The sequence below is a fragment of the Colobus angolensis genome, unplaced genomic scaffold (genome assembly GCF_000951035.1).
Source record: "Colobus angolensis palliatus isolate OR3802 unplaced genomic scaffold, Cang.pa_1.0 Scaffold19, whole genome shotgun sequence".
NCBI classification, from domain to species: domain Eukaryota; kingdom Metazoa; phylum Chordata; class Mammalia; order Primates; family Cercopithecidae; genus Colobus; species Colobus angolensis.
Genome location: NW_012115043.1, coordinates 16,461,838 through 16,478,692, shown reverse-complemented (window position 1 = coordinate 16,478,692; position 16,855 = coordinate 16,461,838). Strand labels below are relative to the sequence as shown.

At 39.5% G+C, this 16,855-nt stretch overlaps 1 protein-coding gene across 1 annotated transcript in view; it reads left to right on the top strand.

Moving 5' to 3' along the window:
- Positions 1–16,855, top strand: part of PIGB (phosphatidylinositol glycan anchor biosynthesis, class B) — a 49,965-nt gene that overhangs the window by 32,214 nt on the left and 896 nt on the right. The window contains exons 7-10 of the mRNA XM_011940573.1: positions 3,224–3,275; positions 4,674–4,885; positions 6,550–6,614; positions 13,389–13,602. Of these exons, the coding sequence (XP_011795963.1) occupies positions 3,224–3,275; positions 4,674–4,885; positions 6,550–6,614; positions 13,389–13,602 (543 nt within the window). The remainder of the gene's footprint in view (positions 1–3,223; positions 3,276–4,673; positions 4,886–6,549; positions 6,615–13,388; positions 13,603–16,855) is intronic.

Here is a 16,855-nt window from a genome sequence, read left to right as displayed (position 1 = left end):
TTTTTTTTGTTTTTGAGACAGAGTCTTACTCTGTCGCTCAGGCTGGAGTGCAGTGGTGAAATCTTGGCTCACTGCAACCTCCCCTACCTGGGTTCAAGCAATTCTCCTGCCTCATGCTCCTGAGTAGCTGGGATTACAGGCACCTGCCATCACACCTGGCTAATTTTTGTATTTTTTTTTTAGTAGACACGGGGTTTCACCATGTTGGCCAGGCTGGTCTTGAACTCCAACCTCGTGATCCACTTGCCTCGGCCTCCCAAAGTGCTGGGATTACAGCATGAACCACCAAGCCTGGCCTGGATAGTCTTTTCAATAAATACATAGTTGGCTATCCATATGGAAAAAAAAAAAAATCTGACTCCTACCTTCCTAGCATAAGCAAAAATGAAAAACAAAAAAGCAAAAAACTCCAAGGGAATTATAGATCCTGATGTAAAAGTAAAACAGTGGTGGTTGTGCAAGATATGACAGAATATCCTCATGATCTTGAGGCAGGCAAAACTTTCCTAAATAGACGATAAGTACTAACTATAAAGAAAAAGATAGATACATTTGAGTATATTAAAATTAAAGACTTTTGTTCAACAGATTCACCATTAAGAGTGAAAAAGCATGGCCGGCGCGGTGGCTCATACCTGTAATCCCAACACTAGGAGGCCAAGGCAGGTGGATCATGAGGTCAGGAGATCGAGGCCATCCTAGCTAATACGGTGAGACCCTGTCTCTACTAAAAATTAGCCAGGCGTGGTGGCAGGCGCCTGTAATCCCAGCTACTCAGGACGCTGAGGCAGGGGAATTGCTTGAACCTGGGAGGCGGAGCTTGCAGTGAACTAAGATCATGCCACTGCGCCAATGTACTCCAGCCTGGGCAACAGAGCGAGACTCCGTCTCAAAAAAAAAAAAAAAAGAAGAGTGAAAAAGCAAGCTACAGATCAGAAGAAGATGCTGTAATACATGTAACCCTTACATCCAGATTATATATAAAACTTGTAAAAATCTATAAGAAAAAGATAACTCATAGAAAAATGATTGAAAAGATTTCATCAGGTACTTCAAAAAATATTAAAATGGCCAATAAGTATAAAGAGACTCATGTCATTTGTTATTAGGAAATACAAAGTAAAACCACCATGAAATACTACTATACTATACATCCACCCAAATGGCTAGTATGATGTGGAACTTATATATTCCTGTGGGAATGCAAACTAATAACTACTTTGGAAAACTTGTAAGTATTTACAAAAGCTAAATAAATACATAGTTGCACTTATAACTTAGGACAGGGGTCCCCAGTCCCAAGGCTGTGGACTGGCACCAGTCCATGACCTCTTAGGAACTGGACTGCACAGCAGGAGGTGAGCAAGCAAGCATTACTGCCTGAGCTCCACCTCCTGTCACATTCTTATAGAAGTGTAAACCCTATTGTGAACTGCACATGCAAAGGATCTAGATTGTGCTCCGTATGAGCATCTAATGTCCAGTGATCTGAGGTGGAACAGTTTCATCCAGAAACCATGCCCCACTCCCACCCCCACAACCTGTTCATGGAAAAACTATCTTTCAAGAAACCAGACCCTGGTGCCAAAAAGGTTAGAGATCACTACCTTAGGGCCCACCAATTCCAATGCTAGGTATATGTCTAACAGAAATGCATATATATGGATACCAAAAGATGTGTAAAAGAATGTTCATTGCAGCACTATTCACAATAGCTGAAAATGGAAGCACAGTGTCCATCAACAGAAGGAATACATACAGTGTGGTATACATAGTTACAATACACAGTATTGTAAATGAATGAACTACAGCATGCAGAAAAACTTGGTTCAATCTCACAAGCATAATGACTAAAGGAATTTGGACATGAGTACATATGGTATGATTCTATTCTTATAAAATTCAAAAAAAGATAAAACTCATCTGTTCTGTCAGAAATTAGGACAGTGGTTATCTTTGGGAAGTGGAAGGGTTACCTTTGGGTTACTTTTGGGGAGGGGGTAGGGACTGACTGATTGGAAGGATAAGGGGTGCTGCTAATACTCTTTATCCCGCTCTGTATGGCAGTTACACAGCTGTGTTCATACAGTGATGATTCATAGAGCTTTATCCTCATAGCGTATTTTTCTGTATATGTGTTTGTGGTAGGCAGTCACTGAGATGGCCTCCAATGATCTCATCCTTCTGCTGTTTATGTCTTTGTATAATCCCCTCCCCTTGAACCTGGGCTAGATTTGTTGACTCAATTCTAATGCGTAGAATACAGCAGAAGGGATGGGATATTATTTACAAGACTGGGTTATGAAAAGATATGGTGGCCGGGCACAGTGGCTTACATCTGTAATCCCAGCATTTTGGGAGGCCAAGGTGGAAGGATTGCTTGAGCCCCAGAGTTTGAGACCAGTTGGGTAATATAGTGAGACCCCATCTCTACAGAAAATCCAAAAATTATCCAGTTACGGCAGCACACACCTGTAGTCCTAGTTACTTGGGATGCTGAGGTGGGAGGATCACTTGAGCCTGGGAGGTCAAGGCTGCAGTGAGCCATAATCACACACTACTGCATTCCAGCCTGGGTGACAGAGCGAGACCCTGTCTCTAAAAAAAAGAAAAGAATAAATAAATAAATAAGACTGTGGTTTCCATCTTGGGTGCCTGTCTCACTCACTCTTGGCTGACTTACCCTGGGTTAAGCCAATTATTATGTCATGAAGCAGCCTTAAGGAAACGGCCATATGTTGAGGAACTTAGCCCCATCAGCAACCATGTGAGCAAGTCTGGAAGCTGATCTCTCCACCCACAATTGAACCTTCACATGAAACTGTAGCCCCTGTTAAGAGCTTGACTACAACTCATGAGAGACCTCGAGCCAGAGGCACACAGCTAAGCAACACCTAGGTTCTTGATCCCCAGGAACTATGAAATGGTAAATATTCATAGTTTAAGTTAACAAGTTTTAGGGCAATTTGTTACACCGCAGTAGTCTTTCAATAATCTTTATATTAATATATTTTTATAATATTAATTGATTTAATTATGTAATCTTATCTACTGATCTTTATCAACAGATACCTTTCAAAATGTGTAAATCCATATTCAGTTGGTGAAACTGTAAAGCATTTTTATAGTGGCTTTTGATGCAAGGCACATACAAAGCCATATGCTAATAGTGGATTTTCAGCAAGCTGCAAATGTGAATCACTATTCTATTTTTGTTTTTCAGCTTTGCTACTTTGAGTTTGTCTCTGATGATTGATCGTATTTTTTTTGGCCAAGTAAGTAAAAGTATATTAAGCTAACAGCTATTTTTATTTTTAATCCATTAATACTTTAGAACAGAGGCAAACAATTTTTTAAATGATATGGAATATACTACAAAATACTTCTAGGCATATCCTAATAAGTCTTTGGTTCAATTTGTTGTGCTTTCTACATAAAAGAATTAGTATTCCTAGTTAATATTCAGGAGAGTACATTTTAAGGCAGGGAATTATTAAGTGAGCACTGAATGTTACCTGTTGTTGCTGTTTGTCATTATTGTCAGGTTTGTGCTGTAATTCAAATTGTAATGTTTTCAAAGCTTTATCTTAACAGGTAATGTGATACTGTAAAGTACCACACACAGTCCGAAAAATTTGTCTAGTATCCTCCTTATCACTAACTAGATATAAAACTTGGATGGAACTGGAGGCCATTATTCTAAGTGAAATAACTCAGGCATGAAAAACCAAGTATCATATGTTCTTACTTATAAGTGGGAGCTAAGCTATGAGGATGCAGAGACATAAGAATGATAGAATGGACTCTGGGGACGTGGGGTGGGGAAGGGTGGGAGAGGGGTGAAAAATAGAGAGTAGATGTTGGGTACAGTGTACATTGCTTCGGTGATGAGTGGACCAAAATCCTAGAAATCACCTCTGAAGAACTTATTCATGTAATCAGAAGCCATCTGTGACCCAAAAACTGTTGAAATAAAAAAAAAACTTAGATTGCTAAAATGTAAGTTTGAATCTCACTTTGAATCTCAAAAACCTAGTTTTACAAATTAACAAAGAACACATTAATACTTAAAGAAGAAAAAATAAGAAGGATTTCATATAGTCATTAGTCAAAATTATTAGGTCGGGCACGGTGGCTCACGCCTGTAATTGCAGCACTTTGGGAGGCCAAGGCGGGCAGATCACAAGGTCAGGAGATCGAGACCATCCTGGCTAACACAGTGAAACCCAATCTCTACTAAAAATACAAAAAAATTACCTGGGGGTGGCGGTGCCTGTAGTCCCAGCTACTCGGGAGGCTGAGGCAGGAGAATGGTGTGAACCCGGGAGACCATCCTGGCTAACACAGTGAAACCCAATCTCTACTAAAAATACAAAAAAAACCTGGGCGTGGTGGCGGGTGCCTGTAATCCCAGCTACTCAGGAGGCTGAGGCAGCAGAATGGTGTGAACCTGGCAGGCAGAGCTTGCAGTGAGCTGAGATCATGCCACTGCACTCCCGCCTGGGCAACAGGGCAAGACTCTGTATCAAAAAAAAAAATTATTAATGTAAACTATTGCCTGGTTTTAAGACTTCAGTTCTGATTTAATGTCAAAATTGTGTCAGTTCCCTAATGCCAAACATTACTACTTGGCACTAACACATTTCTATTTATTTTTCCTTCAACTGTGCCAGTGGACTCTGGTTCAATTTAATTTTTTGAAATTTAACGTGCTGCAGAATTTGGGAACATTTTATGGTTCTCATCCATGGCACTGGTACTTCAGTCAAGGATTTCCAGTTATCTTGGGTACTCACTTACCCTTCTTTATTCATGGCTGCTATCTAGCACCAAAGAGACACCGGATACTTTTGGTGACTGTGCTATGGACACTGCTTGTTTATAGGTAAGATTTTATTGGTTCAAAGGCTAAAATGTTTTATGTTACCAAGAAATCAAATCAAATTCTTCAAAAAGTAAACTTAATTTTTTGGAGGTGCCATTAACTTTTGTTAGTGGGAATTATCTTAGAAGATACAAGTAGTAGTAATTATGGAGGCACTAGAGTGAATACTTTAGATATGTAGTTTGCTTAATAAGGATTACACTCAATTTTTAAGAACTTGGACTAATTTTTTTGCTTTAAAAAAAAAAAAAGGCACAGTTGCTCATGCCTATAATTTCAGTACTTTGGAAGGCCAAGGTGGGAGGATTGCTTGAACCTGGCAGGCAGAGCTTGCAGTGAGCTGAGATCATGCCACTGCACTCCCGCCTGGGCAACAGGGCAAGACTCTGTATCAAAAAAAAAAATTATTAATGTAAACTATTGCCTGGTTTTAAGACTTCAGTTCTGATTTAATGTCAAAATTGTGTCAGTTCCCTAATGCCAAACATTACTACTTGGCACTAACACATTTCTATTTATTTTTCCTTCAACTGTGCCAGTGGACTCTGGTTCAATTTAATTTTTTGAAATTTAACGTGCTGCAGAATTTGGGAACATTTTATGGTTCTCATCCATGGCACTGGTACTTCAGTCAAGGATTTCCAGTTATCTTGGGTACTCACTTACCCTTCTTTATTCATGGCTGCTATCTAGCACCAAAGAGACACCGGATACTTTTGGTGACTGTGCTATGGACACTGCTTGTTTATAGGTAAGATTTTATTGGTTCAAAGGCTAAAATGTTTTATGTTACCAAGAAATCAAATCAAATTCTTCAAAAAGTAAACTTAATTTTTTGGAGGTGCCATTAACTTTTGTTAGTGGGAATTATCTTAGAAGATACAAGTAGTAGTAATTATGGAGGCACTAGAGTGAATACTTTAGATATGTAGTTTGCTTAATAAGGATTACACTCAATTTTTAAGAACTTGGACTAATTTTTTTGCTTTAAAAAAAAAAAAAGGCACAGTTGCTCATGCCTATAATTTCAGTACTTTGGAAGGCCAAGGTGGGAGGATTGCTTGAAGCAAGGAGTTCATGACCAGCCTGAGCAACATAGCAAGACCCTCTCTCTGAAAAAAATTTAAAATTACCAGGGCATGATGGCATGTGCCTGTAGTCCTAGCTATTTGGGAAGCTGAGGCAGAAGGACTGCTTGAGCCCAGGAATTTAAGGTTGCAGTGAGCTATGATTGTGCTACTGCATTTCGGTTTAGGTGACAAAACAAGATCCAGTCTCAGTCAATCAATCATCAATCAATCAGTCAATACCACCAAAATTTTAAATTGAAGGACCACAGAAATACATCCTAAAATAAAAATGATGTATCCTTGTTCCAAATTTGACTAATGTTACTTACTTGGATAGAAATAGAAATCCCGTTTTTAGAATGTAACTGTACTCTGTAATTTCAAATTGACATCATATTTTATGATTAGTTTTACCATATCATAATCACCTTATAACTAAAAAATGAGACTAATTCCTGAAGCAAGAAATTCAGTCTGAGTACTTAGAAAATAAATAGATCAAGTTAAATATATTTTATATTAAATACATTACTTTCTCAATGTATCATATAACATGATAATTAATATTTTTAATAATATTTCTTTTTATTATAGCATGTTGAGCCACAAAGAATTCAGGTTTATTTATCCAGTTTTACCATTCTGTATGGTGTTCTGTGGTAAGTGCTTTTGTTTGTTATAGAAAATAAATTATATAGAAATAGTCCAAAGACAACACATTCTCATTAAACTATTTTTATTTTCAACTAGGTTAATAAGGAATTACTTAATTACAGATTAATTATATGACTGCAATATTCCCTTTTTGTAGTCCAAATATCTTTTTTCCTATATCCTCTAAAGTGAGATAAAAACATAAAGATCCTAGCCCAGTGCAGTGGTGTGCACTTATAGTCCCAGCTACTCAGAAGCCTGAGGCAGGAGGTTCGCCTGAGTCCAGGAGTTTGAGACCAGCCTGGGTAATATGGCAAGTCCTTCTCTCAAACAAACAAACAAACAAACAAAAAACCCACATAAATATCCAATAACCAAAGCAGTTTTTGGTGGTGGTGTTTCTATTTGGTGGTATTGTTTCTCACTAAAACGTAAAGTTAATGTCTGTTTTAGATTAGCTATTTTAAGTTTAGGGTTAAACTGTAAGGGTCTTCATTTTCACAAAGGAAAAATGTATTTATTGCTGTTGAAACTAGTTTTTAATGCTTATACACACAAAGCATTTACACCTTTAAAACTCTAAGGCATATGCAATTATTATTATTATTATTTTAGATGGAGTCTCGCTCTGTCACCCATGCTGGAGTGCAGTGGCACGATCTCAGCTCACTGCAACCTCCACTTCCTGGGTTGAAGCAATTCTCCTGCCTCGGCATCCCTAGTAGCTGGGATTACAGGCATGCAACACCATGCCAAGCTAATTTTTGTATTTTAAATAGAGACGGGGTTTCACCATGTTGGCCAGGCTGGTCTTGAACTCCTGACCTCAGGTGATCCACCCACCTCAGCCTCCCAAAAGTGCTGGGATTACAGGCGTGAGCGACTGCGCCCAGCCTGGCATATGCAATTTTTTAAGTAATTAACTCCTGATTTTATTTCAGGCCTTTTCTCCATTTTTCCACAGTCTTAACATGTATTTTTTTTGTCACTTACAAAAATTCTTACATGACTCAATTCAGGAAAATCTGGGTTTTTACATTGGTTGGTTTGGAAAAATTATGAATTGAAACTTTATTAACTTCAAGTTTAATTCAGAATAAATGACTGTTGGCTTCCTTCAAATATTAAGACCTTAAAAAAAAATCACTATGTTGGGAGAGAAGAAATGACTAGCCAATTGAACTGGAGGCTGGAAAAAACCTAGGGAGTTACAGTTTTCAAACTTATTTTTTACTTAAAAAAAAAAAAAGAAAAACATTGAGTCAAGCAGTGTTTGACCAAGTATACATCAACTCCTACAGATCTGAGATGTATAATCTCTTTGATTTAAGGAGATAAACATACAAATATAAAATCAAACATAAAAATCTGTATTTTTGATACATCTGAAGTTCTGAAACCAAAGCCTCAGTCTGTCATTACTTTACACTCTAACCATATACAAACGAAGGCACATACAAAAATATAGACATCTAACAAGCTATTTGGCAAGCCTTAAGAATAGCTGGCCCCATTTGCCAGAGGAAATCTGTTCATAAATCACTATTCAGATGTTAAAATGGTTTCTGTTTTGTTGGGTTTTTTTTACAGCCACTTGAGTGTGTGTTATAATTAAGCATTGCCAGAGTACAGAGGCAAATGTTTTTGTGTGCCTGGAGGGGATGGGGAGGTTGGTTAGTAACTTAGTTTGATTTCAGTTTTCATAAACCAGATTTTTTCCAGCATTCCTCCTCTGTGTCCTGTTTCTTTACCAAGTATTTACACGAAGTTTGCCTGAATCCTCATTCAGGCAGGATTGTCTGAATCCTCATTCCCAGCCTAAAAGATTGAATCTTTAAGTGGCAAGATCCCTGTAACCAGGGCCTTTTCCCAGTTTATTGAGATAAAATGCTGATGAGGGGTAAAGAGATCCCCTTCTAATAGGTGAGAATCACCCCTTCTTCCATCCTCTGTCTACTTAGAGGGATTCCTAAAAGACAGCGACCTAGAAAACCCCTTGATCTCCTCACAGGATGCATTCTTTTCCTCCACCCCCTACCTAAGGTTCTAGAGTGAGTCAAAAAACTGATTCCTAGGAGATTTGCACTTCCCCTAACAGTCAGAGCTCTTTAATGCCAAGAGGTTCCAACAGTAGGATCAACTCTGTCTAGTGATCTCACCTAGACAGAATCTTCGGACATTTAGAACAGTTCTCTTTGGAGCTCTTGATGTTTTAGAGACCTAGTTTGAATCTTTCCTAACTACTTGAAATTTTGAGTTATACCACAAAGTTCAGCCATATGCTGCTTTTGTGTGACTTGTTTTAACCTATTTTTATATAAACATGACAACTCTATCAGCCATTGCTGTGTAAAAGGCCACCTCAAAACTGTAGTGGCTTAAAACTCCATTTATTATTATTTGCAGGTCTACATCCAGTTGGCAATGGGTTATTACTATGTGACAGGAAGGGACCTATACTTTAGTCACTGGGGTACATACAAAGTCTTAAATCTTCAGTGATTGGGATTCACATCATTTACATGGTGGGGATGATCACTTTCTGAAGCTAGGTCATTTGAGGGTGGATTATTTCAGTGAGAACTGCATCTCCAAATTTTTGCGTGCCATTAATTAGACTTACTGGATGTCACCTACTGGAATCTTGTTCATTTATTTTAAATATTGATGAAACAGAACTACTTGTCTATAAGAAAACGATAGACCTTAGGCTTCTCTTGTGGTTCACTCAGTCTAGCATTGGAACTGGAAAATCTTTCCAACCCTTCCTTTAGCAACTCATTTATGAAATTCCCTTTGGAAGCTTTCAGTGCCACAAGGTTTAAAAACCCCTCAGAGGCCTTAAATTCAGGACTCTTAATACTCTAAAGTTAGGTTCTTTTCTAACATGTGCACAAGTCATTTGATGAGAACTGAAGCTATAAAGATATTTTCTTTATATGTCAAATGCTTAGTAATGCGTATAGGATGCTAAACATGTAAATAAAGGCAGTTCTGGCTGGGTGCTGTGGCTCACACCTGTAATCCCAGAACTTTGGGAGTCTGAGGCGGGCAAATCACCTGAATTAGAGACCAGCCTGGCCAACATGGTGAAACCCCATCTCTACTAAAAATACAGAAATTAGCCGGTAATGGCGGCAGACACCTGTAATCCCAGCTACCCGGGAGGCTGAGGCAGGATAATCGCTTGAACCCAGGAGATGGAGGTTGCAATGAGCCAGTTTGCCACTACACTCCCGCCTGGGTGACAGAGCGAGACTCTGTCTCAAAAAGTAATAATAATATAAAGATAGTTCTATTTTAAATAAGGCTTTATCCCCAAACTTCATTTTTAAGTTGGAACCCTGAAATATTTTCTTAGAAATAATACTGTGACATGTAGTAAGGCTCCCAGAATATTCCACAAAAGCTCCTCTGATCCATAATACTGTTGAAGACAATTTTGAATGGCAACTGTTTCAGTATCCACTGTCCCCAAGAAAACTAAGCTATCACCTGACTCTCCCTGGCAGTGTTCAGCTGTTCCTTCTCTTCCAAGCATTTTCTTTGTCTTACTTCTCTAAGTAATACGGAGATTCAGTTCTGACTAAAATGATCCATCCTAAAATGAGCTAAGCTCAGAGTTAAAGTCACCATCGTGTAAGGCAAGCATTACCTAACTTAAAGAGACGCCCTGTCTCACCAGTACTGAAGATGCTAGAAATACAAGCATGTTATCTTCCAGCATTCTACCCAGAGTGCTATTTTCACAGTCTTGATCACCCACCTGTATTACTGTATTCCTAGTGCCATCGTTTCTTCTTTTTTTTTTTTTGAGACGGCATCTTGCTCTGTCGCCAGGCTGGAGTGCAGTGGCGCGATCTCAGCTCACTGCAACGTACGCCTCCCGGGTTCAGGTGTTTCTCCTGCTTCAGCCTGCCTCAGTTGGGACTACAGGTGCATACCTCAGCCTGCCTCCTGCCTCAGCTGGGACGACAGGTATGCGCCTCCACACCCAGCTAAATTTTGTATTTTTAGTAGAGATGGGGTTTTACCATGTTGGCCAGAATGGTCTCAATCTCTTCACCTCGTGGTCTGCCTGCCTTGGCCTCCCAAAGTGCTGGGATTACAGGCATGAGCCACTGCGCCTGACCCAGTGCCACAGTTTCTAATAAAAATTTCCAACATTTAACGAATGAACAAATTATTATTATTTTGAGACAGAGTCTCGCTCTGTCCTCCAGGCTGGAGTGCAGTGGCACGGTATCAGCTCACTGCAAGCTCCACCTCTCCTGCCTCAGCCTCTCAGGGACCCGCCACCACGCCCAGCTAACTTTTTTCTGTATTTTTAGTAGAGACGGAGTTTTACCCAAAGTGGCGGGATTATAGGCGTGAGCCACCGCGCCCGGCCTTGAATGAACAAATTATTAATAAGTGAACCACTTTACCCATACTCACCTTATAAGTATCTTCAAATTGAGAACAAACCGTATCTTCTAGGGCCTTGCTGTAGGATGGGCTTCCTGTAGTTTGGATGTTTGTCTCCTAAACCTTGTGTTGAAATTTGATCCCCATTGTTGGAAGTGGGGCTAACGGGAGGTGCTGCGATCATGGGGTTGGAGCCTTCACAAATGGCTTGGCACTATCCTGGGGTAATACGTGAGCTCTCCTGAGAGTTCCCCCGAGTGCTGGCTGTTAAAAAAGAGCCTGGCACCTTCCACTTTCTTGCTTCTGCTCTCTCACCATGTGATCTCTGCACACACTGACTCCCCTGCACCTTCTGCCATGAGTGGAAGCTGCCTGAAGCCCTCACCAGTAGATGCTGGTGCCATGCTTGTACAACCTGCAGGACCATGAGCCAAGTAAACATCTTTTCTTTATAAATTGGCCAGCCTCAGGTATTCCATTATAGCAGTACAGACAGACAAAGACAAGGCTTTAATGTGGCTTTTTGTATGTGAGCCTACTAAAGTAGGTGTTGTTTTAGTCTACCACCCAAGTCAAGTGCTTCAGCTTATACTTGGGGATCTGCTGGATGTGACTGGGGTTATTACAGATGGTTGAACTTTTAGAATCCTATTTTATTTATTTTGAGACAGTTTCACTCTGTTGCCCAGGCTGGAGTGCAGTGGCACGATCTCAGCTCACTGCAATCTCTGACACCACGCCTGGCTAATTTTTATATGAGATGGGGTTTCACCATGTTGGCCAGGTTGGTCTTGAACTCGACCTCAAGTGATCTGCCTGCCTTGGCCTCCCAAAGTACTGGGATTACAGGTGTGAGCTACTGCACTTGGCCCTATTTTATTCATTTTCATTTTCATAGAGTCATTTTCATAGAGACAGTCACCCAAGCTGGAGTGCAGTGGCGTGGTCATAGCTCACTGTCCCCTCAAACTCATGAGCACAGATGAACCTCCTGCCTCGGCCTTCCCAGTAGCTGGAACTACAGGTGCGCACTATCACGCCTGGCTAATTTTTTTTTTATTTTTGTAGAGATGGAGTCTCACTATGTTGCCTAGGCTGGTCTTGAACTCCTGGCCTCAAGCAATCCTCTCATCTCAGCTATTTTATTTCAAATAAAGCTAATTGCAATTATCATTCCTTTTAGTAGGCTCCTCATTTTACCATTTCAAACATCTTATAAATGTAGATTTAAGTGATAGGCTTAGTTTTCTTACTCTTGCTACATTTTTCACCACACCACTTTTCAGATTACTTAATCAGAACTATTTCAAGTAGATTAAAAAGTACTAGGTGACATGGATATGTGATATTCCAACTCATGAGTTATGAACCGTGTATGTCATTAACATATTTATAGGAGGAACAAAATAAAATACACTGCCTTGGCCCCATTGAGTATTGTACTAACATTTTGGGCAAACCAAGGTTTGGATGAAGAATACCCAAGTTCAAAAAGAACTATTATCTAGTTCTATAAAAAGAGTATATGTAAATTATGAACAAAATGTCATGCTTACTAATAAGCTTAATCTTTTCCAGTGGAAAGGCTTGTTCTTGGTATTCTCAGTAGATCCTAATATGTCCATTAACAGTGGCTGTTGCTGAAGAAAAGGACTATCAGAGGGGAGAGAGACTTTTACTTATCCTTTTATACCCTTCTATTCATTCAACTTGGTTTTTTCCTTTGGTTTTTTGTTGTTTTGCCCCACAGAATAATGACTTTCATAAATCAAAAAAGAAAAATTGTTCAGCATCTCCAAATTGCCTGACTGTAGCGGGAAAAAAAAAATTTCCCACTGCAGTGGGAAAAAAAAGACATAGCACTCAGATACTTATGGAAAATCTCTCAGGTGCCCAATGGCTTATTTTCCTAAGAGGACACATTATTGAAACTCATATTACACACTAAAATACCAATTATTAGTGCTTGGGAGATTAAAGAGGTAGGTAAATGGAATAATTAAAAGTCCTATTTATTTAGCAACTACTATGTGCCAGGGCAGGCACTGGACATTTTTTTCTAACACTTGAAAAAGGTACTATTATCCAAATGATCATCAAAGTAAAACAACTTGTGCTGGAATTCAAATCTGGACCTGCTAGACTCCATGACCATAACCTTCCTACTATACCTCAATACCTTTTACTAGAAAAAGTCAAGACCTAGATGACAATAGTAGTGAATGGTCAGAGATGTGACTTACTGCTTATGTCTTATTTGTCGTAACAGTATTACAATTTATGTTATTTCCATTAAAAATTACAGATGTATTTGCAGTTAACATAACAAAAGATTGTCAGTGTTAAGGTTCAATATGTCTATCTTCATATAGGATACTCACTAACCCACCTGAAAACATGGAAGAAACCAGCTCTGAGTTTCCTGTTTTTATCAAATTTGTTCCTCGCCCTTTATACTGGTTTAGTTCATCAACGAGGTACTCTTGATGTCATGAGTCACATTCAAAAAGTTTGTTACAACAATCCCAATAAATCTTCAGCTTCAATATTTATGATGATGCCTTGCCACGCTACTCCTTATTACAGGTAATAACAGATGTTCCACTATATGCTGTTGAGAAACTGAAACTGACTACTTTACAATTCCCTTTCAGATTCCTGGATTTGAACTAATTGGTCATTGATCAAATGATAAATTTTAAACTCCCACTCATATTTATTCACTGATGGATTTTAAAAACCACTTGAACTGTGTCAAAGAAAACCTTTTAAATAAACTTTATTATTGTTTAAAAACAATTTACTTACACTTAATTCTGATTTAAATCAGTATAAAACAATTTGTAGGTATTTGATAGTCTTCTTAGTAAAGAAACTTATGTATTACTTACCTTACTACAGATCTCTGTGATACATCTTTACACAATCTGAATTAAACTTAAAACATAGATTTTAGTCCAGATCTACTACTGGACTATTGCCCTCATCTTAAACTAGAATTTTTTTTTTTTTTTTAGACAGAGTTTCACTCCTGTTGCCCAGGCTGGAGTGCAATGGCACAATCTTGGCTCGCTGCAACCTCTGCCTCCTGGGTTCAAGTGATTCTCCTGCCTCAGTCTCCCGAGTAGCTGGGATTACAGGCATGCGCCACCATGCCCGGCTAATTTTGTATTTTCAGTAGAGACGGGGTTTCTCCATGTTGGTCAGGCTGATCTCGAACTCCTGACCTTGGGTGATACGCCCACTTCAGCCTCCCAAAAGTGCTGGGATTACAGGCGTGAGCCACCACGCCCAGCTTTAAACTAGATTTTTAATCTCTTTGGACATCAGTTGTCTCACCTATAAAAATTAGGGAATGCGACTAGATGATATTCTAATGCTTGAATTAAGTGTTTCTGGGAAATAAACTAAAATTGCCTCAACTATATATGGCCTTTAAAAAGACATCCGTTTGGTCCTGTGCTTGTATTTCAGGAAGCTGTATTAGTTACCAATTACCCAATAATGGTACAGGAGCAAAGGAGCCAGATTTCCTATGGAAAATTATATACCAGGCTGGGCGTGGTGGCTCACGCCTGTAATCCTAGCACTTTGTGAGGCTGAGGCAGGCAGATTGCCTGAGTTCAGGAGTTTGAGACTAGCCTGGGTTACATGGTGAACCCCTGACTCTACTAAAATACAAAAAAAATTAGCCAAGTGTTGTCGTGCATGCCTGTAGTCCTAGCTACTCGGGAGACTGAGGCAGGAGAATTGCTTGAATCTGGCAGGCGGAGGTTGCAGTGAGCTGAGGTTGTACCACTGCACTCCAGTCTGGGCGACAAAGCGAGACTATACCTAAAAATAAATAAATAAATAAATAAATAAAATCTGTAACTATTTAACTCAATCTGGCTTTAAACAATCTGGAGTTAATGTCTCATATGCACATTCAATTAATTTAATCACTGTGGTTATCATTTTAGGAGAATTTAATACTTGGAATACTCCTACTTATCATTAATGCCAATCATTAATATACAGTTTAGAAAAATTGAGATCCTAGCAAAAACCACAGGCTAAATGGAAGACATCAAGTATCCTTTCAACGTGAGGATTCCCTACTATATGTGTATGTGGCTAAAACAGGGACATTCATTCTCTGCTCACATTAGGGGTAATACTGTGGAGAACAGGAATCCTAGAGGTACCAAGATGTTCTTTATACCTACTTATAGTCAGTTGATGTCTTAGGCTTTGTACAGTTCACCAAGTTCTCCACACCTTTTCAAAGCACACAACAGAGGAAAACGTCCGATGCCTATTTTGCATCAAACTTAGAAGTAGAGAGCAACGTATGTCCATTGATTAACATCCAAACAAGTAATGGTTTTATTGTGGCAAAGAAAGACTACAGTAGGCCGGCAGCTTTTATATAAGGCAGGCAGCTTTTTCTGAGGAATTTCTGCTTCCCTTCGAAACAAGACCTTCATTTCCAATAAATAAATCACTATTCGGTCTTGTGTACATTTAATTTGTATGCATTTCATAAATAAAACAAACCTCCTCCATAATTATTAACTTCATTTCTAACTGGAAATTTTAAATGTTTGTTATCAGTGAGGTTTAATTTTTCCTAAGGCAGTTATAAACATGGCTTTTTTCATGACCTAAGTAACTGGCTTAAATTGTCATAACTGGTATTAGAAATGAATCCATCTTTTTTATACTCTTTTTTTTTTTTTTGAGACAGAGTCTTGCTCTGTCGCCCACTGGAGTGCAGTGACGTGTGATCTCAGCTCACTGCAACCTCCGTCTTCTGGGTTCAAGTATTGTCCTGCCTCAGCCTCCTGAGTAGCTGGAACTACAGGCACATGCCACCATGCCCAGCTAATTTTTGTACTTTGAGTAGACACAGGGTTTCACCATGTTGGCCAGGCTGGTCTTGAACCCCTGACCTCCAGTGATCCACCTGCCTCGGCCTCCCAAAGTTCTGGGGTTACAGGCATGAGCCACTGAGCCCGACCTACTCTAGTCTTTCTATGCCACAATAAAACCATTACTTATTTGGATGTTAATCAATGGACATATGTTGCTCTCTACTTCTAAATCTTATATATGAGGAAAAAAAACACACACACACTTCAAACTTGCCATGTGGCTGGGTGCAGTGGCTCACACCTGTAATCCCAGCACTTTGGGAGACCGAGGCGGTGGATCACCTGAGGTCAGGAGTTCAGGACCAGCCTGGCCAACATGGTGAAACCCCATCTCTCCTAAAAATTACAAAAAATCAGCCAGGCGTGGTGGCAGGCACCTGTAATCCCAGCTACTCAGGAGGCTGAGACAGGAGAATTGCTTGAACCTGGGAGGTGGAGGTTGCAGTGAGCTGAGATTGCGCCATTGCACTCTAGCCTGGGTGACGACAGCGAAACTCTGTCTCCAAAAAAAACAAAACTTGCCATGTAAGCATGTGATCCATCCCCTATCAGAGCAGAAAGGGAAGAGAGAAAGAATCCAGTTTCCTACTTTATCAAATACGCCTATGGAGAATTACTTTACTATGAACAAGTAAACTTACCTGGTCCTGAAGACCATTTACGCTTCTGGAACAGAATACCAATGCTACAGAATGTTGAGTCCCCCTACTGACCTACTTCTCTCCTTGAAATGGAGTTCTATGAGCTAGTTTGGGCTTGTAGATTATACTGCTGCTGATGCATAGGTGCATGGTATGAGAATCATGTTTTTTATTTTTGAGAAAATGAGTTAAAGCCTTGCTGCTTAACTGCAACAGTTTACGGATTCAGATTTCACGTTTTGCTAAGTATAAATGACTTATCTTAAGATTAATGAAAACTTT